Source organism: Callithrix jacchus, chromosome 5 (genome assembly GCF_049354715.1).
Source record: "Callithrix jacchus isolate 240 chromosome 5, calJac240_pri, whole genome shotgun sequence".
Classification (NCBI taxonomy): domain Eukaryota; kingdom Metazoa; phylum Chordata; class Mammalia; order Primates; family Cebidae; genus Callithrix; species Callithrix jacchus.
The window spans coordinates 65,008,649-65,032,494 of record NC_133506.1 but is presented as its reverse complement, the minus strand read 5'-3'; the positions used below and the strand labels follow the sequence as shown (position 1 = coordinate 65,032,494).

The 23,846-nt window shown below is 43.5% G+C and overlaps 2 protein-coding genes across 10 annotated transcripts in view; one reads left to right on the top strand and one right to left on the bottom strand.

Annotated features, from left to right (window-relative positions):
• LOC103793239 (DNA repair protein RAD51 homolog 3) overlaps positions 1-6,642 on the bottom strand; it is a 41,166-nt gene extending 34,524 nt beyond the window's left edge. Inside the window, exons 1-3 of the mRNA XM_054255583.2 lie at positions 6,425-6,642; positions 2,527-2,785; positions 677-843 (exon numbers count right to left, since the gene is read on the bottom strand). Of these exons, the coding sequence (XP_054111558.2) occupies positions 677-843; positions 2,527-2,785; positions 6,425-6,542 (544 nt within the window). The 5' untranslated portion in view covers positions 6,543-6,642. The remainder of the gene's footprint in view (positions 1-676; positions 844-2,526; positions 2,786-6,424) is intronic.
• Positions 6,643-7,432: 790 nt separating this feature from the next.
• Positions 7,433-23,846, top strand: part of LOC100404777 (putative coiled-coil domain-containing protein 144C) — a 41,309-nt gene continuing 24,895 nt past the window's right edge. For all 9 annotated transcript variants that reach the window (XR_013535389.1, XR_013535388.1, XR_013535386.1 and 6 more), the window contains exons 1-4: positions 7,433-7,556; positions 7,831-7,900; positions 11,393-11,550; positions 22,848-23,068. Coding sequence is in view for 5 of the 9 variants with exons in the window: in XM_078372387.1 (XP_078228513.1) it covers positions 11,398-11,550; positions 22,848-23,068 (374 nt within the window). In the remaining 4 variants the exon portion in view is untranslated. The remainder of the gene's footprint in view (positions 7,557-7,830; positions 7,901-11,392; positions 11,551-22,847; positions 23,069-23,846) is intronic.

Below are 23,846 nucleotides of genomic sequence, written 5' to 3'. Positions count from 1 at the left end.
GGATGGAGTGCACCAGCTCAATCTAGGCTTACAGCAACCTCTGCCTCCTGAGTTCAAGTGATTCTCCTGCCTCAGCCTCCTGAGTAACTGAGATTACAGGCGTGTACCACCATACCTGGCTAATTTTTGTATTTTTAGTATTTTTAATTATGTATTTGTAGGGTTTCACCACGTCAGTCAGTCTGGTCTCAAACTCCTGACCTCAGGTGATCCACCTACCTCGGCCTCCCAAAGTGCTGGGATTACAGGCATGAGCCATTGCACTTGGCCTCAGACATGGTTTTCAAAGCTACCTTTGAAATGTATAATATGGAAATTATTATACATTGAATATATTTAACAACAGTTGCTTATGTTAAGGTGTCCAAAAACCTTAACTTATACCTAGTAAGATGGAGTATGATGACTGAAATACATACATAGGTTTTGTCCCAAAGCTTCTATGGTAAGAAGTGAGGGCCATAAAGTGGGAGGGAAAAAAAGCCAGTCCAGGCTGTGGCATTTCCCATTTTGTAAAAGTAGTAGCAGAGTTTAACACTAGTTCACTGTCAAGTCATTAGGCTTCATATTCCAAATGATCTGTTGCGGAGGTCTGAGATGGGCACAAATGCAAATTACTAATACAGAAAATGCAAATTATTAATAGAGAAAAAAGGAGGATCATTTGCTAACTTACCCTCTCCCTTGTGTTTTTCTGCTATAAGGTGAAGGTGCTGAATGCAGGCAGTAGCAAGGTCTACCACTCTATCAACCATAAAACTTCCCTCTGTATCAATAAAAACTGCTTCACCTGCCACTCCTCCAAAACATTCCGGTATCTGCACATCTACTGCCAACTGCACACTGTCGAGAGAAAGATGGCTAATTAACTAAATCATCATGATCATCTAAGGCAGTGTATTTGAAACTCCAGATAATGACAAGTTAGATATCACTAAAGTTTTATAAATGCAAGTATACTCCCAAGGCAACAGAAATGTCTAACTCTTCATGGCTCCAGATGTAATGTGAACCAACTGACTATATGTGAATCAAATGGACTGGGGGGAGGGCATGCCTATAAAATCAATATTAAGGATATTTTAATCATTTCCAGGCCTCTAGAAATGGAGCCCCTTATTATACATAAATCTACTTTCTATTTTTGCTTTTTTTTGAGACAGAGTCTTACTCTGTCACCCAAGCTGGAGTGCAGTGGCACAATCTCAACTCAATGCAACCTCCATGCCACATTTCCTTGCCGCCACTATGGTCTGTTAAGTGAAGCCTCAGAATCATTAATAGGAATGATCTCAAGTGGGAGTAGTGACTAACAAATACACACTGGCCAGTTACCTTTTTTCTTGGTGTCAAAAACTCAGGCAACAATCATTTGGATTAGTCTGCATGCTTACTGCAGAGTTGCAGCCTCTTGGCTCTTCTCATTGGCCATCCCCCTTTTGTAATCTTCCTCACTTTTCAGGCCCCGGCAAGGGATTGTAAGCCAGCTCCCAGTGGCCCCTGGGAGACATCAGTCCCCATTTCCCGCACCCACCCATGCCTTCCCGGGAGTTGAGTCTCAAGCATGGAGGTTTCTGAGACTGTTATTTCTTCATGGCCTGCCTAGCTTAAGAAGTAGCTGGAAAAGTAAGCAACTAATGTTCCCATTAGTGGGTCTAGGCTCCTAGGGTCCTGAAAGGGAGGAGCTGGGCTACACAAGAGCTCCTTTTGTGGGTCCCAGCTTCAAGCCATTATCCTGCCTCAGCCTCCTGAGTAGCTGGGACTACATGCCACCATGCCTGGTTAATTTTTTTGTATTTTTAGTAGAGACAGGATTTTGCCACGTTGGCCAGGCTGGTCTCAAACCTTTGACCTCAGGTGATCTGCCCGCCTCTGGCTCCCAAAGTGCTGGGATTACAGGCGTGAGCAACAGTGCCTGGCCTCTTTTTTGATATAGGGGTCTCACTCTGCTGCCCAGACAGGAATGCAGTGGCGCAATCAAGGCTCACTGCAGTTTCGACCTCCCCAACTCAAACAATCCTCCTGCCTCAGCCTCCCAAATAGCTAGGACCACAAGCATGTGCCACCACACCCAGCTAATTTTTCATTTTTAGTAGAGGTGAGGTCTCACTGTTTCCCAGGCGGGCCTCAAACTCCTGGGCTCAAGCGATCCTCCTGCCTCCACCTCCCAAAGTGCTGGGATTATAGGCATGAGACACTGTACCTAGCCATAAATCTACTTTCAAACATCTGACTTTCAAATATAGTCTCAGGAATGAATGAAGCAGAAACTTCCTGTTTAACCTTATGACTACAGTACAATTTGCAAAAGAAACATTTTTTCATATCAAAATAATTGCATCAATTTATTAAGAAGGGATACTGAAGTAACACAAATAGTAAGTTAATTTTTGTTTGATGCACAGACACACTTAAAATTAAGAGCACATATATACCTTACTTGGTTTCCTGACTATAAACCGACAGTACAAAATATTACTTTCATAATGTTATTAAACCCGCCCTTAAAAGAACATTTTATTTTACCATAATTGTGTTTTTCCAATGCCTGGTGCACCACAAATTTCTGTTGTTTTCATTAAGGGTACTCCACCCCCAAGAATATTATCTAGTGCTGAACAGAATGTAATTATGGATCCCTGGATATGCTCCTGCTCAAGAAGTTCCAGTGCTGTACACTTCTTGCCTGACTCAGATGTACCAGCATATCTTGGTTTATTTGTGAGACATTCTCTTCTTATAATTTGCAGAGTTTCTAAGGCTTCCTCTTTAGATATCCCAACTTCTGAAAATAAAATAAGAAAAAAAGAACCCTAATTTTAGAGATTTAAAACAGTGTAACATGATAATGGATTGTCTTCATTAATTTTAATTTTTAGACAGGAGTGATGCTAAAAGTAGAGAAAGATAAAAATGTAACATTCTATCGACCATTTAATTTTTCAGTTTGGCTGGACACTATGGCTCACACCTGTAATCCCAGCATTTTGGGAGGCCAAGGTGGGCAGATCACGAGGTCTGGAGTTCAAGACCACCCTGGCCAACATGGTGAAACCCCATCTCTACTAAAAATACAAAAATTAGCCAGGCGTGGTGGCACACGCCTGTAATCCCAGCTATTCCCTGGGAGACTGAGGCAGCGAGAATTGCTTGAACCCGGGAGGTGGAGGTTGCAGTGAGCTGAGATCGCACCATTGCACTCCAGCCTGGGTGACAGAGCAAGACTCCATCTCAAAAAAAAAAAATTCAGATTAATAAAGGAATTTGTTTTCTTAGTCATCACTTAAAGATTTTCCTATTATCTCAGAAATGATTCAACTAAAGCATTTCTGAGTACCTACAAGAATGTCTCAGGAAGTAGAAATAAAAATGTACTCACTATTTTTTTTTCTTTTTTTGAGATGGAGTTTTGCTCTTATTGTCTAGGCGTGATCTCGGCCCACCGCAACCTGACCTCCCAAGTTCAAGCGATTCTCCTGCCTCAGCCTCCTGAGTAGCTGGGATTATAGGCATGCACCACCACGCCTGGCTAATTTTTTGTATTTTTAGTAGAGAGGGGGTTTCTCCATTTTGGCCAGACTGGTCTCTAACTCCTGACCTTGGGTAATCCATCCACCTCAGCCTCCCAAGATGCTGGAATTACAGGCGTGAGCCACTGCGCTTGGGCTTTCTTTCTTTTTTGAGACGGAGTCTTACTCTGTCTCCCAGGCTAGAGTGCAGTGGCTCCATCTCAGCTTACTGCAACCTCCACCTCCCGGATTCAAGCAATTCTCCTGCCTCAGTCTCCTTGAGTAACTGGGATTACAGGCACACACCATGACGCCCAACTAATTTTTGTATTTCAACATGGGGTTTCACCATGTTTGTCAGGCTAGTCTCCAATGCCTGAACTCGTGATTTGCCCACCTCAGCCTCCCAAACTGCTGGTATTACAGGCATGAGCCACTACACCCAGCCAAAATGTACTCACTATTAGCACATTTTTACTATCTTTTTTGGTCTTATGAAGCCACAATTATCTCGTACTCATAAAGTATACAAATTTTTCAGATGAGAATGAAAAATTCTCATTTAACTGCCTGAAATAAGGTACAACTTTAAGAAGCACATATGCATGTATTATTTACAATAAAAAGTTTTCATGGAAATAACATGTAAAAAAATTCATATATCACTGTAAACCAATGAGAACAATTACCTAATGCACAAGTATTTTAAAGAATTCACTTATGCTCCCTGGACTATGCAATTTCACCCGTCTGACAGTATGGCCTGAGAAGAGAAAATGGCAGTTACAAAACAAGCTGGCTGAAGAAATAATGGTGAAGATGACATCACTTATCAGTTTAATATATTGGTGCTTGATTTGATAAGAATATGAGCCATAAATATGGCGCTAATAAAAGACAATGGTGATGACATTTAGGAAATGAAAACCTTATCCAGTTCAAGAGCCTGAATGCTGGAATCAGATTGCCTGGGTTTGTAAATTCTGGCACCACTTATGGTGTGACTTTGGACAAGTTACTTCACTTCTTTTTGCTCAGATTTTTTCTTCTATAAAACAGGAATGAGACAATACATGTAAAAAGCTTGGTAGAGGCCGGGCGCGGTGGCTCAAGCCTGTAATCCCAGCACGTTGGGAGGCCAAGGTGGGTGGATCACGAGGTCAAGAGATCGAGACCATCCTGATCAACATGGTGAAACCCCATCTCTACTAAAAATACTAAACATTAGCTGGGCACGGTGGTGTATGCCTGTAATCCCGGCTACTCAGGAGGCTGAGGCAGGAGAATTGCTTGAACCCAGGAGGCGGAGATTGCGGGGAGCCGAGATCGCGCCATTGCACTCCAGCCTGGGTAACAAGAGCGAAATTCCATCTCAAAAAAAAAAAAAAGCTTGGTAGAATATCAAGGCCATCTAAAATGGTCAATAGTTGTTAGTGATTATTATTCAGCGTCTCACATTTCTTCTTTGAAAAACCAACTTGTTGAAGAAAAAGGAGCCCATCAAATTTTGGGGGACACAGTCTCCGTGCGGTATGACTTAAACAGTTAAGGCTGGGTCTACAAGACTTTTTTTTTTTTTTTTTGAGACAGAGTCTCACTCTGGAGAGCAGTGGCGCGATCTTGGCTCACTGCAACCTCCACTTCCCGCTTTCAAGCGATTCTCCTGCCTCAACCTCGCAAGCAGCTGGGACTACAGGTGCCCGCCACCACATCCAGCTAATTTTTGTTTTTTGGTTTTTTTTTTTTTTTTTTTTTGAGACGGAGTTTCACTCGTTACCCAGGCTGGAGTGCAATGGCACAATCTTGGCTCACCGCAACCGCCGCCTCCTGGGTTCAAACAATTCTCCTGCCTCAGCCTCCCGAGTAGCTGGGACTACAGGCACACGCCACCATGCCCAGCTAATTTTTGTATTTTTAGTAGAGACGAGGTTTCACCATGTTGACCAGGATGGTCTCGATCTCTTGACCTCATGATCCACCCGCCTCGGCCTCCCAAAGTGCTGGGATTATAGGCGTGAGCCACCGCGCCTGGCCAATTTTTGTATTTTTAATAGAGACGGGGTGTTCACCACATTGACCACGCTGGTCTCGATCTCCTGACCTTGTGATCCGCCCACCGCGGACTCCCAAAATGCTGGGATTACAGGCGTGAGCCACTCGCGCCCGGCCAAGACATTCTTTAGAGACAAATTGAAACCTCCGTATTTTCCATCATTAAGGGCAATAATGAATAGCACAGATCTTAGAATATCACAGTGTAATGTGCACAAAGAGTGACCACTGCAAGCTTCATATTTGTATACCTCAGGATGCAGGGGTTCCCACCAATGTATAATCTGCAGTGATCTGGAATATGAGGTTTTGGGTGTTTTGGTGAATTAGGTAAGAGAAGAATATCCTTCCTACTGCTTCCTTAAGATTCCAGGGATTCTACTCCCTTTCTCATTCTTTGTGTCTCCAGTCCTACACAAATCCTGCATTTCTGAAATTTAACCCTTACCCCTTGGATCTTGGAACAGCAAAAATTTGACAACCAGTTGTGACTCCACTATTTCCTAACCCAATTATCATGAAAAGTTACCTAACCTCCCCAAGATATAAGTTCTCTCTCTCATCCATATACTGAACATAATAACCAACGTAAGCAGGTTCTTTGAGGGTTAAACGAGACAATCCTCAAAGCATTCAGCAGGCATTGCCAGAGGAAAAGCGGTTAATGTTTTCACGACCACAGTTCTCCTAACCATTCAAACAACTTGTAAGTGGAGTCGAGGAGCTGTTTCACGTTGTAAACGCGGCCGTGTGAGGCAACAGAGTCTGAAGGAGACTGGGCTGAAGCCCAGGGCGGGAGAACCAAGACTGCGGCGGCACTGACGGCGGCCAGTGTGCCTCGGCTTGCCATCAGGAATCGTTACCTTTGCTAAGCTCGGAGGGTTTCACCTCCAGGAGTTCCTCAGCAGTCTGGAAACCCGCAGACACCAACTTCACCCGCACCGCTGGAGACAGCGGGAAACTCAGCAAATCCCGCTGCATTTCAAAGCGGAACGTCTTCTCGCGCAGTTGCACAGGCTCAGCGGCTAACCGCGGAGCAGGCAAGCTCCGCACACCCTCGCCGGGCGTACGGCGTGACGTCAGACGTAAAGAGGAAGGGGCTGGCCACGCGGTCGTGAGCCTTGCTCCTCTGCGCAGGCTTGTATATTTTCATACTTAGGCACCGTTCCGTTATAATTCCCCAAAATCCCATTTAGAGATTCCTCAGGCCGGGCGCGGTGGCTCAGCTGTAATTCCAGCACTTTGGGAGGCCAACGCGGGTGTTTCACGAGGTCAGAAGACCGAGACCATCTTGGCCAACATGGTGAAACCTTGTCTCTAGTAAAATACAAAAAACTAGCCTGGTGTGGTGGCGCACGCCTGTAGTCCCAGCTATTCGGGAGGCTGAGGCAGAGGAATCGCTTGAACCCGGGAGGCACAGGCTGAAGTGAGCGGAGATCGCGCCACTGCATTCCAGCCTGGCAACAGAACAAGACTATGTCTCAAAAATAATAATAATAAATAAATAAAAAGATTCTCTATCAAATGTACACCCTGACTGTAAAACAATGGACGGAGACCCTAAGATAGAGAGCAAGGCCCAGTGGGTTTTCCACACCACATTTCCTTGCCTCCACTGTGGCCTGTTAGGTGAAGCCGCAGTCATTAATGGGAATGATCTCGAGTGGGAGCATTAAAAGTAACGAGCACACACTGGCCAGTCACCATTTTTTTGGTGTGAAAAGCTCAGGGAACAATCATAGCAGGATTAATCTGTGTGCTCATTGTAGAGTTGCAGTCTCTTGGCTCTTCCCGCTGACCGTCCCCCTTTCCTGACCCCCTCGCTTTTCCCGCCCTCGCAAGGGATTGTGGGCCAACCCCCAACTGCCGCTGGGAGAGACCTGTCCTCATTCCCCGCACCCTCCAACGCCTTTCTGTGAGTCGAGTCTGGAGCATGGAGGGTTCTGAGACCGTTATTTCTTCATGGCCTGCCTAGCTTAAGAAGTAGCTGGAAAAGTAAGCAACTAATGCTTCCATTTTTGGGTCTGGGGTCCTGAGAGGGAGGAGTGGGGCTACACAAGAGCTCCTTTTGTGGTACAGAGTTGGGAAGGGGCCTTCAAGCCATGGTAGTGACCGCTTCTAAATTAATGAATTTTGGGGAGAAAGGGAAGCAGTTTAGAAGGTGGTTTATGAGATCTTTCCTCACCTAGGTGAGTGTGACTTATTTAAGGGGGGGTAACTTATTCCCTACCTATTGGCGATGATTCTTTGTCTTGACTTTTCTTTCCAGCTTAGAAGAACTCCCTAAATATTGCAAATCAGAACCCTCTGCATACTTAGATCTAAAAAAAGGAAAAAAGGTATGTTGAGCACTTTAGCAAATCCCACACATTTCAGATGGCCATAGTTATGCCAGAAGGAAGATAAGGACATAGAGGCTCAGCATGTAGTTTAATATCAATTCTGATCAAAGAAAAAAGGCTGGCCGGGTGCAGTGGCTCACACCTGTAATCCCAGCACTTTAGGAGTCTGAGATCGGGGGATCACTTGAGGTCAGGAGTTTAAGACCAGCCTGACCAACATAGTGAAACCCCATCTCTATTAAAAATACAAAAATTAGCTGGGTGTGGTGGTGCATGCCTGTAATCTCAACTACTCAGGAGGCTGAGGCAGGAGAATTGCTTGAACCTGGGAGGCGGAGGTTGCAGTGAGCTGAGATCACACCACTGCACTCCAGCCTGGGCGACAAAGCAGGACATGTTTTTGGCCCCTATTTTTCCTCTTTAGCTTCTTCCTTTTTCTCTCTCCTATTTGCTCCTTATACTCCTGCTACTTTGGCTTTTTCTTAGTTCCTTGTGTGTTCCAGGCTTCTTCCCTCAACAAAGTGTTTGCATATGTCTATAATATTACCTCTCCTTTCTTCACCCAATTTACTATTTATTTGTCCAATCTGAAATTCTTTTATTTTTGACACAGAGTCTCACTCTGTCATCCAGGCTGGAGCACAATGGTGCGATCTCGGCTCACTGCAGCCCCTGCCTCCTAGGTTGAAGCAATTCTCCTGCTTCAGCCTCCCGAGTAGTTGGGGTTACAGGTGCCCACCACCATGACCCGATGATTTTGTATTTTTAATAGAGGTGGGGTTTCACTATGTTGGTCAGGCTGGCCTCAAACTCCTTACCTCAGGTGATCCACCTGCCTCTGCCTCTCAAAGTGCTGGGATTATAGGTGTGAGCCACCATGCCTGGCCTCTCAATTTTTTCTAATCAAAGAAATGTGGCTCTTCTCAAAGAATATTAAGGTATGCAGGGCTTCTGTGAGGATTATAACAGTAGCATTTTTCATAACTTGCTTGGAGTTACAAGACAGTAGAGGACAGACATCTTTTTGCCTAAGGCTGACTCCCTTGAACAAATATTTTGATAACTAGGCCAATAATTCTGGTGTAATATTGAAACTGGGACTTGTGAAGATTTATGAGCCACTTAAGATTCTGTGGGCTGGGCGGCCGGGTGTGTTGGCTCACACCTGTAATCCTAGCACTTTGGGAGGCTGAGGTGGGTGGATCATGTGAGGTCAGGAGTTGGAGACCAACCAGGCCAACATGGCGAAAACCCATCTCTACCGAAAATACAAAAATTAGCTGTGCGTGGTGACATGTGCCTGTAATTCCAGCTACTTGGGAGGCTGAAGCAGGAGAATCCCTTGAACCTGAGGCAGAGGTTGCAGTGAGCTGAGATCACGCCACTGTACTCCAGCCCGGATGACAGATCCAGACTGTCTCAAAAAAAAAAAAAAAAAAAAAAAAAGACTCTCTGGGCTGGCATGGTGGCTCCATGCTTGTAATCCTAACGTTTTGGGAGGTGGAGATGGGCCGATTGCTTGAGCCCAGAAGTTTAAGCCCAGCCTGGGCAACATGGTGAAACTCTCTCTCTCTACAAAAAATACAAAAATTAGCCAGACATGGTGGTGCATGCCTGTAATCCCAGATACACAGGAGGCTCAGGTGGGAGAATTGCTTGACCCTGGGAGGCCAAGGCCGCAGTGAGTTGTGATGGTACCACTGCACTCTAGCCTGAAGAAGGCACTGCTAGTCACATATCTTCTGAAATGGACATTTTGGTTGTATTTGGTGGTAATAGCAGTATAGTTCACATACATCACCTTTTCTCTTACTTGAGTTGTTCCACCAGATTTCTTTTTTCTTTTCTTTTCTTTTCTTTTTTTTTTTTTGAGACAGAGTTTCCTGCTGTCACCCAAGATGGAGTGCAATCACACGACCTCAGCTCACTGTAACCCCTGCCTCCAGGGCTCAAGCGATTCTTGTGCCGCAGCCTCCCAAGTAGCTGGGATTGCAGGCATGTGCCACCACATATTTTTGTATTTTTAGTAGAGACAGGCTTTCACCATGTTTGCCAGGGTGGTCTCGAACTCCTGGCCTCAAATGATCCACCTGACTTGGCCTCCCAAAATACTGAGATTATAGGTATGAGCTACTGCGTCCAGCCCTCCAACCAGATTTCCAAGTACGTTTTATTTCACAAAACAAAATATTGGTAATTCATAGATCATACATATACATATGTGTGTACATATATATTACATAAACTTCTTTGAAAAGGCAAGTATGTAAAAATCAAACTGATAAACTGTCAAAGCATCAGACTTGAGAACAAGTTGTCTGCTTGCATCGCAGAATCTCCTACCTCCTTGTCCCAATATTCTTTTTGCCCCATTTAAGACACCTCTATGTTCTCAGTTGTTGCTTAACAAGATTTTTATTTTTATTTAATTATTATTTATTATTATTTTTTTGAGACAGAGTTTCGCTCTTTTCATCCAGGCTGGAGTGCAGTGGCACGATCTCAGCTTACTACAGCCTCCACCTCCAGTGATTCTCCTGTCTCGGCCTCTCAAGCAGCTGGGATTACAGGTGCCTACCACCACACCCGGCTAATGTTTTGTATTTTTAGTAGAGATGGGTTTTTGCCATGTTGGCCAGGCTTATCTCAAACTAACCTCAGGTGCTCTGCCCACCATAGCCTCCCAAAGTGCTGGGATAACAGGTGTAAGCCACTGTGCCCAGCCCAAGATTTTAAAACAGCTGTTTTTAAAAGAGCATTATTTCTTCCTGTTGTAAAGATAGAAAACTGTGAGCTTGAAGTCAGTAACAAGGAAAAAAAGTTATAAAACTCTGGCTAATATATTTTGGCAGAGGAGAAGAGTCCTTCTGTAAGATAAAAGATGTGGGAAATTAGGGTGGTTCTAGTGTGATCTTGGAAAGACAATTGAAGAACACTGTTAAACTCTGTAACTCCAATTCTAATTTGTTTTTTGGTTTTTTTTTTTGGTTTCAGGGGAGGTTTCTTGAGGCGGAGACTCGCTCTGTCACCCAGGCTAGAGTGCAGTGGCATAATCTCGGTTTACTGCAACCTCCACCTCCTAGGTTCAGAAGATTTTCCTGCCTCTGCCTCCCTAGTAGCTAGGATTACAGGCATCTGCCACCACGCCTGGCTAATTTATATATTTTTATTAGAGATGGGTTTCACCATGTTGGCCAGACTGTTGTCAAATTCCTGTCCTCAAGTGATCTGCCTGCTTTGGCCTCCCAAAGTGCTAGGATTAGAGGCAGGAGCCACAACGTCCGCGTGCTTCATTCAAAATTAGAATTGGTGTTATGCAATTGTTCTTTCAAGTAAGAGTGATCATTGCTGCATATTTGAAAGAGAGCATTTTGTATATAAGCTTGACACTTCTGACTGATAACCTGTACAGAGATTGGATTTTTCAGATGTGTAGACTGGATTTTCAAAAATAATTTTACCAAATTTCATGTTTTCAAACTTATTCAGATTACATGTACAGCAGCTTGTTTAACTGCTCAAGAAATTGGTGTGCACCTGCTTTTGCAGCTGCTGGGGAAGGTGAAGCAGGAGGATCCCCTGAGGCCAGAAGTTCGATAACTGCCGCACCCCAGCCTGGGCAACAAAGCAGAATCTTGTTGGAGCGGGTAAGAGGGGATGAAAAGAAAAAAGACACCGTAGTGACATCATTAGCTCAAAACCTTGAAAGGCAGGAGCTGATTTATGTTATTTACCTTTTAATCTGTAGGGTGTCTTTAAGTTTTATTTCAGTTGTGTCACCAAGCATACTGGGAAAGGACATGCTGAATGATATCACCAGAAAGTGTGTGGAGTATGTAGATAAGCGCGGTGACTGCTGGTTATTCATACCTTAGGTTTATATTTTCTAAGATTTTGAATAGCCAGATATTAAAAATTTTGCACTGGGTTATTGTAGTTTGAAAAAATTTTTATTCCAGAAATTAGGGGTTCTACTGGTCACATCAGAAAAATGACCCTATATTTAGAGTGGTTTGAATCTAAGGGTAAGTTCTCAGGCATTCTCAATAGCTCAGGCTTAATTAACAGTAGTAATATGAAAATCAAGAAAGTTCTTTTTCTTGGGTTAAGTTTGTCAGTTGTACTCTAAGTATGGGGGGTGTGGCTGAATAATTTGTGATAGAGGTAGGATTGTGATTGCTCTCTACCCTGGCCTGGCTTCGTTGTAGAAGGTTTCACTGGGTTGTGGTGGCTTGTACTTGTGATTTTGGTACCCATGTGAAATCAGCAGTTTGAAACCTGCTTGAGCCCGTCTCTACTAGAAATACAGCAATTGGGTGGGTATGGTGCACTCCAGCCTGGGTGACAGAGCAAGAAAAGACATTGCATCTTGTGTCTTCCACCACAATCTCCTGTTTTGGAGTATCCAGAGGTTTATATTTCTGAACAGTCATTTTCTCCTTTGCACATATTTCTGGTCCTACCCCACTTCACTTGTTGGTTGGTGCTATAATTGGGTAGTACAATGATTTGCTGTTACAATCAGAAGTCTTCAGTTAAATTTCTCAGGAGGCTCTAAAGGAATGCTAACTCTCACACTTTCCTTGCTTGTAGCCCTTTCATTTTCCAAGCTAGCAATTTAGCATCTTCTGACTTTTCTTCTGTCTTTGTATCTTTTTATGGACCTCCAGAGTCCTCTTTTTTTTTGGAGATGGAGTTTTGCTCTTGTAGCCCGAGTTTTGCTCTTGTAGCCCACACTGGAGTGCAATGGCGCTGTTGGCTCACTGCAACCTCAGCCTCACAGGTTCAAGGGATTCTTCTGCCTCAGCCTTCTGAGTAGCTGGGTTTATAGACATGCACTGCCACGCCTGGCTAATTTTTGTATTTTAGTAGAGATGGGGTTTCACCATGTTGGCTAGAGTGGTCTCGCACTCCTGACCTCAGGTGATCCACCGGCCACAGCCTCCAAAAGTGCTGAGATTACAGGTGTGAGCCACCGCACCCGGCTCCAGTGTCCTTCATTTTAAGGACCCTGTGATTACATAAGTTTATCTGGATAAGCTTTTCATCTTAAATCAATCACATCTAAAAACTTCCTTTTATAATGGAAAGTGTTACAAGTTCCAGGAATTAAGATGAGGACATTTTTGGTGGACCATTATTCTGCCTTATTCTACCACCACCACTACAAAAGCCTCAGATTTGTCAGGAGCTTTTTTTTTGAGATGGAGATTCCCTCTTGTTGCCCAGGCTGGAGTGCAATGACTCGATCTTGGCTGACTGCAACCTCCACCTCCTGGGTTGAAGTGATTCTCCTGCCTTGGCCTCCCGAGCAGCTGGGATTACAGACATGCGCCACCATCCTAGGCTAATTTTTGTATTTTTAGTAGAGACGGGGTTTTAACATGTTGGTTAGGCTGGTCTGAAACTCCTGACCTCAAGCGATCTGCCACCTTGGCCTACCAAAGTGCTGGGATTACAGGCATGGGCCACTGTGCCAGGCCTTTGCAGTGTTCACACCAAGGGCTTGAGACAGCTAGCGTGACTCCCCCCATCTTGGCTGCTGGACCTGTCTGCTCTCCCTCCGCTCTCGAGGGCTGTCGAGTCAAGGTAAAAATGGCTAGGCCACTGAGGCAAAAAACAGAATGCAGAGTAAGGGCCTGTGGTTTATGAGGACATTGTGCTGACTGCTTCATATCCCCTTTAGTCTCTGTGTAAGCAATAGGCTTGTTGCAATTGAGATGCCTGAGAGGGGCAAAAGACCCCTGCCCATATTTTCTCAGGAGCTGAGCCTTTGCTCTACCTCCTAATGAAAAGCATAGTTAACAAGCCACCTTAAGGGCACCATTGTTTGCTTGCACTGTGTATCTTTGAAAAACATATATTAACTCTTAAACTGCTTTGTAAGCTATTATCACAAGCCCCCTCAAAACTGCTTTGTGAGCTGTTATCACAGGCCCCTGATAACTATTTTTGCATGATTTCTGTTCCCTTTTCTGTTTGCCCCCTTTTCTGCTGAGGTAAAGTAAATGCTGAGGTAAAGTAAATGCTGAGCTAAAGTGAATGTAACATGAAAAAAGGTATAAAAGCTGTCACCTACAGAAATAAAGTTGCTGCTTGACTGCAAGTCATTCAGACCTCCAGACTCCACTTTCCTATCTTCTTTCACTTCCGCGCGCTCTCTCCCTCAGGTTGAACGAGACATCTACGTTGGTGGTCTCGGGGACTCCCGCAGGTTGGTAGCCCCCTGGCAGACGTGCCGGACCCCGACAGGCCTTTTTAAAAAATTTTTTGAGATGGAGTATCACTTTGTCACCCAGAGTGATAATGGCACAATCTTGGCTCACTGCTAGAGTGTAATGGCACGATCTTGGCTCCCTGCAAACTCCGCCTCATGGATTCAAGTAATTCTCTAATTTCAGCCTTCAGAGTAGTTGGGATTACAGGGGCCTGTCATCACACCCAGCTAATCTTTATATTTTTAGTAGAGACAGGGTTTCACCATGTTGGCCGGGATGGTCTCAAACTCCTGACCTCAAGTGATTTGCCCACCTGGATCTTTTAAAGTGCTCGATTACAGGCGTGAGCCACTGCACCCAGCCACTGTTTCTTTAGTATGCTTCTTTTCCCACTGTCATTATCTATTTCAGACTTCCATCCCTAACTTTGCATAAACTCTTAACAGATGACTTTACCTCCAACTTTACAGAAGAAATAGAAGCCATCAGATGGGAATGAACTCAGCTGCCTGCCACCAAACAAAACTGCTGACACGGCCACATCTACCTGTGTAGAACAGAACAACATAGTTGTAGGTGAAGCAGTCTGCCCTACACTAGAGATGGAACTATCTACACCTATTGTTTTCACTTTCCTTCCTGTTATACTGAAGAAGGTATCCTTCCTATCCTTGGCCAATATCATCTTTCATCCACTCAGTTATCCTTCCCAGGTTATCATTTCTCTTTTCAGTAGCTTCAAACTACCCCTCATTTCTTTTGAGACAGCGTTTCACCATGTTGCCCAGGCTGGACTCAAACTCCTGGGCTCAAGTGATCCTCCCACTTCAGCCTCCCACATAGCTGAGACTACAGGCTTTCATTATTGAGCCTGGCTTCTTGTCTTTTCATCAGCATTAACATACGTGGATTTTCCTATCTTTAAAAAGTGTTTCCTGAATCTCACCTCCTTTTCCAGCTACTGTCTCATCCCTCTCCTCCCACTGCAACAAGAGTTCTTGAGAGAGTTGTCTACACCTGCTATCTTTACTGCCTCATCTCCCACTCCTCAGCCCATTAGAATCTGAATTTGACTCCTTCCATTCTCTAGCAGTCATTAAGATCATAGTGACTCAGGGCCAAGCAGTGGCTCACACACGTAATCTGAGCACTTTGGGAGACCAAGGCAGGTGAATCACCTGAGGTCAGGAGTTTGAGATCAGCCTGGCCAACATGGCAAAAACCCTGTTTCTACCAAATAGAAAAAAAATGAGCTGGGCATGATAGTGCATGCCTGTAATCCCAGCTACTCGGAAGGCTGAGGGAGGAGGATTACTTGAACCCAGGAGCTGAAGGTTGCAGTGAACTGAGATCCTGCCACTACACTCCAGCCTGGGCAACAGAGCAAGATGCTGTCTCTAAAAAAAAAAAATCAGCTACTCATACTCCTAAATCTGATGGATACTTTGGCCTTCTTGTCATTTCCTCTTAGTCTGTTCCCTTGGGTTTCCTGATGTCACACTCTGTTTTTCCTTCTATCTCTCTGATTACTCCACCTCAGGCTCCTTTGGCAGTTCCACCTCTATCTTTTCTCACTCCAAGTTTTTCTCCTAAGAGACCTTGTTCACTACCATGGCTTCAGTTAGCAGCTATATATACACTGGCAGCTCCCAGATTTGCATTGTAGTCTAGGACCAGATTTCTCTTCTTAGCTCCTATTACTACCCATATATTTGATGTCTCCACTTGGACTGAATTCTTAGTCTTAACTTTCTCTACCTCCAGCATTCCCCTTCCAGAGTATTGCTGTCCAGTCAGCCACTCAAACCAGAAACCCAGGAGTCATCCTTGACTCTCCTCCCATTCCTTTACTCCTTACATAAAAAAATCAATCAGGCCAGGTACCTTAGCTCATATCTGTAGCCCTAGCACTTTGAGAGGCTGAGGTGGGAGGATTGCTTGAAGCCAGGAGTTTGAGATCAGCCTGTTCAACATAGCAAGACCCTGTTTCTATAAAATATTTAAAAACTAGCCAGGTATGGTAGCATTTGCCTGTAGTCCTAGCTACTTGAGAGGCTGAGACAAGAGAATTTCTTGACCCCAGGAGTTCATTGCAGTGAGCCATGATCGTGCTACTATACTCTAGCCTGGGCAGCAGAGCAAGATACTGTCTAAAAAATAATAATAATTGGCAAGGCACAGTGGTGCACACCTATAGTCCCAGCTCCTCAAAAGGTCTCTAAAATCTATGTCCTTTATACCCACTTCTTTCCATTTCTATTGCTACTGCAGTCATGCAGACTACAATTAATTCCTCCTTGGACCATTTGCAACAGCCTCCTGAAGTGGCTTCTTCCATCCAGTCTCACACTCAACAGATCTTTTTTGAATGACTCCTATGTTCCATGCACTACTTTAGGTGCTGGGGTAATACTGAACAAAGCAGAGTCCCTGCTGTCCTGGAGTTAAATGAACAAATAGATTATATGGTTAATATGAAGAAAATGGTAAATAGGTTAAAGTTATAACTGAGTTAGGGAGCAACTTAACATTAGCTGGGGCTCTTCAAGGGAAAGTTGCTCTGAAGAAGTGACCCTTGAGCTTTGATTGGAATGATGAGAAGGAGCCAGTCTTGTGACTCTGGGAGATGAGCATGCCAGCAAGGGAATGGCAAGTGCAAAGGTCCCACAGGAAACACCTAATGAGAGCCGCAGAAGGCCAGTGTGGAGGAGAGTAGTCTGGCGGGAGGCTGGTAGGGGATGAAGTGAGTATGGAGACCGAGCAGGGGAATTGTAGACCATAGTAAAAAGTGGAAATCCAGTGGAAGGTTCTAAGTAAGGGGACAGAGTGGGGTTAAACAAACTGAGTTACATTTTAAAAAATCTTTAATACTCTTGCTTCTCTATATTTTTTTCTACAATCTTTTTTTTTTTTAAGACAGAGTCTCACTCTGTTGCTAGGCTGGCACGATCTCAGCTCACTGCAGCCTCTGTTTCCCAGGTACAAGTGATTTTCCTACCTGTCAGCCTCCAGAGTAGCCGGGATTACAGGCACACACCACCACACCCAACTAATTTTTGTAGTTTTAGTAGAGCTAGTGTTTCACCATGTTGGCCAGGATGGTCTCGATCTTCTGACCTGGTGATCCGCTTCCCTGCCTCGGCTTCCCAAAGTGCTGGGATTACAGGCATGAGCCACCACGCCTGGCCTACAATTATCTTTTTAATATGAAAAACGTAATTGTTTTATTTCCTAGTTTAGGTCTTTGCCTATTGCTCTTAGATATAACTGGATTCCTCTCAGTTCTTCAAATACATTATGGCACATACTGTTCACCCTACACAGAATGTGCTTCCTCATAGGTACTTCATTCAGTTCTTAGCTTACATTTAACTTCCTTAGGGAGTTTTTCTGAAGGCTATGAACCTTACACGAGGTTAGGGCCCTCTGTAAGATAATCCTATTGTTCCTTGCCTGCCCAACACACGTAACCACATTTTTATTTCATAGCATGTAGCACACTTATAAGCCAATAGAATGTTCTACTACCACCTGTCTCCATACAATTGTAAGATATACAGGCCAGGGATCATGTCTGGGTTGTTCATTAAGGTATCTCCAGCTCCTAGCTCAGAACCTATACATATCAGGTGCTCAACAAGTATTTGTTAACTGAGTATTTTAATCTTCACAATAACACTAAAAGTACTTACAAAAGAAGAGACTACCCAAAGAGGGTTCCACGGCCTTCCCAAGATCATACTAAATATTATTTGCATACTTACAGTAAAACACAGTAGCTTACCCTGAGATTAGAGTTTAAAAGTGCCCTAAGCAAAGTTTCAGGATTGTGAAAGTGAACCAAGGGCCAACTTCTGGTTAAAACTCACTGCTATGGTTTGAATGTTTATTCTCTTGAAACTCAGGGTGAAACTTAATCCCAATGCAACAGTATTAGGAGGTGGGCCTTTAAGAGGTGATTGGGTCATGAGAGCTCTATCCTCTTGAATGTATTAACTCATTAATGGATTTATGGGTTATCATGGAAGTTGATTAGTTATAAAAGCCACTTTGGTTCTCTCTTGTGAGCCCCTTTTGCCCTGTGATGCCCTCTACCATGTTATGATGCAACAAGGAGGCCCTCGCCAGATGTGACCTGTCACCTGGGACCTCAGAGCATCCAGAACACTGTAAGAAATACATTTTTTTCTTTTCTGTTTTTTTGTTTGTTTTCTGAGACAGAGTCTCACTTTGTCACCCAGGCTGGAGTGCAGTGGTGCTATATCTGCTCACTGCAACCTCCGCCTCCCAGGTTCAAGCAATTATCTTGCCTCAGTCTCCTGAGTAGCTGGGATCACAGGCACCTACTGCCATGCTCACTGCAACCTCCACCTTCTGGTTTCAAGCAATTCTTCTGCCTCAGTCTCCCGTGTAGCTGGGACTACAGGCATGTGCCACCATGCCCAGCTAATTTTTGTATTTTTAGTAGAGATGGGGTTTCACTATACTGGCCAGGCTGGTCTCAAACTCCTGGCCTCAAGTGAGCTGCCTGCCTCAGCCTCCCAAAGTGCTAGGATTACAGGCATGAGCCACTGTGCCCGGCCAAATGCACCTTTTCATTGGCTATACAGGGCAGATAGCTTTCCCTGCCACCTCCTGATTTGCTGTGCTACTGCCGAGGTTAGGGGCAGGTTCCTGACTCCTACATTTTTTTTTCTTTTGAGATGGAGTTTCGCTCTTGTTACCCAGGCTGGAGTGCAATGGCGCGATCTCGGCTCACCGCAACCTCCACCCCCTGGGCTCAGGCAATTCTCCTGCCTCAGCCTCCTGAGTAGCTGGGATTACAGGCACACACCACCGTGCCCAGCTAATTTTTTGTAATTTTTAGTAGAGACGGGGTTTCACCATGTTGACCAGGATGGTCTCGATCTGCCAACCTCGTGATCCACCCACCTCGTGATCCCGTTATTATTATATAATGACCTTCTTTTTCTCTTTTATGTTTTTTTTTTACTTAAGATCTATTTTGTTTGATAGAAATATAGCTGCTCCTGCGTGCTTTTGGTTTCCATTTGCAGCTGTGTAGTTACAATGTCCTTTCCTTCGGGTTCCACTATCGTTTTCTTCACTATCCTTAAAACCCTTCCTACCAGCCTCTTCAAGGACCATCAGGATTCCACTCACAGTCGCTTTAAGACTCTTTTTGTTTTCATGTTTATTCTTCTGTAGGTCCTTTTATCTTCTGCTTAGCTCCTGGTCCAGTGGTAATCCTACATGTTTTAGTAGTTTTTGTTATTATGCAATCCATATGCAGTGTCCATATCTGTATCAGTTACTTTTTGGTATGTAACAAAATGTCTTGTCTCAAAACAACATCTATTTTGTTCATAAGCTGCAGTTATAAGGAAGGCTCAGTGGGGCCAGCTCACTTTTTCTTTACTTGGCATCAGCTGAGGTGTCTTAAAGCTGGGGACTAGAATCATCTAAAGGCTTGTTCATTCACCTTTGTGGCATTTGAAGCTGCTTTTGGCAGACATTAGGTAGGGAAGACAACTCAAACACCCACCTACATGAGGATTCACCATGTAGTTTGGGCTTTCTCACAGCATGGTGGCTACATTTGAAGCACTAGAGTCCCTAGAGAAAGAGAGTCAGGTGGAAGCTGTATGACATTTTGTAACCCAACCTTAGCAGTCACACAGCAGTTCTGCCACATTATGTTCATGAGAAGCCAGTTATTAATGCCAGCTTGTATTCAGGAGAGGGAATGTCATGGGAGAAGTGGCAAGCAATTTGCAGATGTTTCGGAACCACCACTTCACTTACCTTTTTAAAATAAAAAAGTCCTAGTCATTTCCTCTAAAGGAAAGCAGTTCTTTCCAACTCAGCACCACGGAAATTTCAGGGAGATTTTTCATTGTCATCGTTTAATGTGTTCTCTTATTTTGTGTAAAGCAGCAATGAATTACAAGACTGTGCTACTTACTAAATTAAGGCATTTTTATTCAGAAAAGTGGTACGGATCATGCCATTCAACTTTTTTTTTTTTTTTTTGAGACAGAGTTTCGCTCTTGTTACCCAGGCTGGAGTGCAATGGCGCGATCTCGGCTCACCGCAACCTCCGCCTCCTGGGTTCAGGCAATTCTCCTGCCTCAGCCTCCCGAGTAGCTGGGATTACAGGCACGCGCCACCATGCCCAGCTAATTTTTTGTATTTTTAGTAGAGACGGGGTTTCACCATGTTGACCAGGATGGTCTCGATCTCTCGACCTCGTGATCCACCCGTCTCGGCCTCCCAAAGTGCTGGGATTACAGGCTTGAGCCACCATACCCGGCCGCCATTCAACTTTTATACTGGGAGATGTGATTGCTTCTTAATACCAAGTGTCATTACTCCTTGAAATGTAATTCAAATTAACTTAAGACACTTGCAATTCAGCAAGAGGCTTGTGGTGCTAGAATCTACTTTTTTTCAAGATTTATTAGAGTCTTATTTTCAGAGTCTTATTATGGGAGCCATGTCTTGACTGAGGCCCAAATAATTTAATATGACGCCCCTAAAACTTCCATGCAATTTACGGAGAATGACATTGGGTTAAAGGACTAAGAGACTTGTGCTAAGGGGGTGACTTAGAGCCATTTTAAGGAAAAAAGCCATGAAATAATCATAGAAAAATAGAAGTCTAAGATCAAATCCAAATGTTATGTGGAAAAAATGACGAAAGTAAAGGATATATTTTTGTGAATTCTGGTGGTGGTTTTTATTTATTTATTTATTTTTATTGCATTTTAGGTTTTGGGGTACATGTGAAGAACATGCAAGGTAGTTGCATAGGTACCCACATGACAGTGTGATTTGCTGCCTTCCTCCCCTTCACCTATATCTGGCATTTCTCCCCATGCTATCTCTCCCCACCTCCCCACCCACCGCTGTCCCTCCCCTATTCCCCTCAACAGACCCAGTGTGTAGTGCTCCCCTCCCTGTGTCCATCCATGTGTTCTCATTGTTCAACACCCACCTACGAGTGAGAACATGCAGTGTTTCATTTTCTGTTCTTGTGTCAGTTTTCTGAGAATGATGGTCCCCAGTTTCACCCATGTCCCTACAAAGGACACGAACTCATTGTTTTTGATGGCTGCATAATATTCCATGATGTATATGTGCCACATTTTCCCTGTCCAATCTATCATTGATGGGCATTTGGGTTGGTTCCAGGTCTTTGCTATTGTAAACAGTGCTGCAATGAACATTCGTGTGCATGTGTCCTTATAGTAGAATGATTTATAGTCCTTTGGATATATACCCAGTAATGGGATTGCTGGGTCAAATGGAATTTCTATCTAGGTCCTTGAGGAATCGCCACACTGTCTTCCACAATGGTAGAAGTAATTCAAACTCCCAAAATTCTGGTGGTTTTCACTTTGTTTTTAATTTACTGAGTAATCCAAGGGTCTGTTTTTTATGAATCTACAACAGTATAGGTAATATTTTATTGTAACTGAATTCATTTCAAAAATGATTAGTTTTGTGTTAGACCATTCTCAGTCTACTTTCTTTTATCTTTTTTTTTTTTTTTCCTGCCCATGCTAGCATGCAGTGGCACTGTCTCTGGTCACTGCAACCTCCACCTCCCCAATTCAAGCCATTCTCCTGCCTCGGCCTCCTGCGTACCTGGGATTACAGGCACCCCCCACCACACCCAGCTAACTTTTGTGCTTTTAGTAGAGACCAGGTTTTGCCATGTTGGCCGGGCTCGTCTCAAAATCCTGACCTCAGGTGATCCATCCGCCTCGTCCTCCCAAAGTGCTGGGATTACAGGTGTGAGCCACCACACCCAGCCTCTGTCTACCTTCTTCATTACCAAAGTATATTGTTTTTTGACTCATGCAGAATGACCTTACTGAAGCACAGAAAACTGCATCTTCAAAATGTCCAGATCTGGACGCAGAGAATGAAGTTCTTCGGCAGACATTATTCTCTCTGAAAGCATTACAAAAGAAATGTCAAACACTAGAGGAGGAGAAGAAGCAGCAGAAACAGGAAATAGTAAATCTCAAAAGTTATATGGAGGGAAGTATGTTAGAATGTGGTGAAGCTGAACAGTATGAGGTGCCGATTGAAGAAAGATCAAGACGGAAGATAGTGGAAGAGTTAAAGGAAATCAGTCTCCCCTTGCACGTTGGTTTAATTGTCTGCAATGTGCTTTCATTCGTTTCGCTGCAGATTCTATCTTGGATATATTCATCATATATGTTTTCTGTACTTTTCTTACAGCAATTTGTTGGGCAGACTTCTAGAAGGAAGGTGATATCTGTTTCTCCCTTTAAATATTTTAGTTTCCATCATTCTTCTAACTAAATTGATCTTCCATAATAAGAATTCTCACTAGAAAATCATTGATTACTAAGGCCAGTATGCATAAAAGAAGACTAATAGAAAAAGTAAAAAAAGAAAAAAATTGTGATTGAGAAATTATACCATACTCTTGAAGTGCTTTTAAGTTACATTGTTTCATTTTTAAAATCTTAACTTGTTTCTGTCATTGTTTGGAGGATTGTTGTACAACTCAGAATCAATCATTAATTCAGTTGATACTGATGATAAATATGTGAAGTTTGAGCTTCTTTCTTTCTTCACATACTTAAAATTGTTGTCTGAATAACTGACTCCAAACAAAAGGAAACAAATGCACAGTAATTATTCAGGTTATAATTACTTTAAAAATGTTCCTTTTTAATTTATTTTAGACTCAAGCAGCACCTCAGGAACAGTTAGAACAGTTAGTGCAAAGGGTGAATGATATTACCGCAGAAAAAACTCGGCTGGAACTCACAATCAACGACCTGCAATCTGAACACTCCAGAGTAAAAACTTCGCAAGCCGAAAATAAAATCGAATTGGAAACGTATGAGAAACTCTACCAAGAAGAATTAAACGTTGTAAAATCCTTGTCAAATGAACTGAGAAGGTAAGTCAGTATACAGAATCATAGCAAATAAGTTAAGCTCATTAATTTGCCATCCAGAGCATAACTTGTAGTGAGACAGGTTCATGAGATGTGCAGGAAGTGAAAGCTAACTAGACTGTACAATTTTTGAATATTTTAAATTATAAATAGTAAATGAACTTAACCTTTAAGTAAAATAGAAGATAGTAAATGAACTTGACCTTTAAGATATTAGTCCAGGACAGTTCATGTCACTCCTGTTTTTGGTTTTATGTGGCTCCCCCCAACCCCTTAATATTCTTGTATAGTTAACCCGATCTATTGGGGTTTCAGCTAAATATTTGTGAAGCTTCGTAATTTAGACAGTGATATCATGATAAAAATTGTCAGTATTCCCTTAATTCAAAATATTAATGAATTTAATTAATTTTTGGAAGATGGCAACTGAAACCTTGGGTCAAGTACAACGACTCTGGGCACATTCCGGCACTGAGTAAATTCCCTTTGCTTGACTGTGATCATTAGAGGGCGCCTTGAGAAGAAGCGTCCTGTGTAGTTTTTACACTCCACGTAAAGACACACTTGTGAAGTACAGAATGATTAACATAGGGTTGAAGGGACGTATCACTTACTAAGTGATTAAAAAAAAAAAGCACCTTGGACAGCCTGAGGGGGTGTGTGGAAGACAGAAAGGGCAGACCCCACCTCTGATGTGTGGGCCACAGTGTTAGGAGCTGATTGTCATAGATGCTGCTTTAGCTCTCTTTGATCTCAGCTATCTTATTCTCCCCTAGGAAAA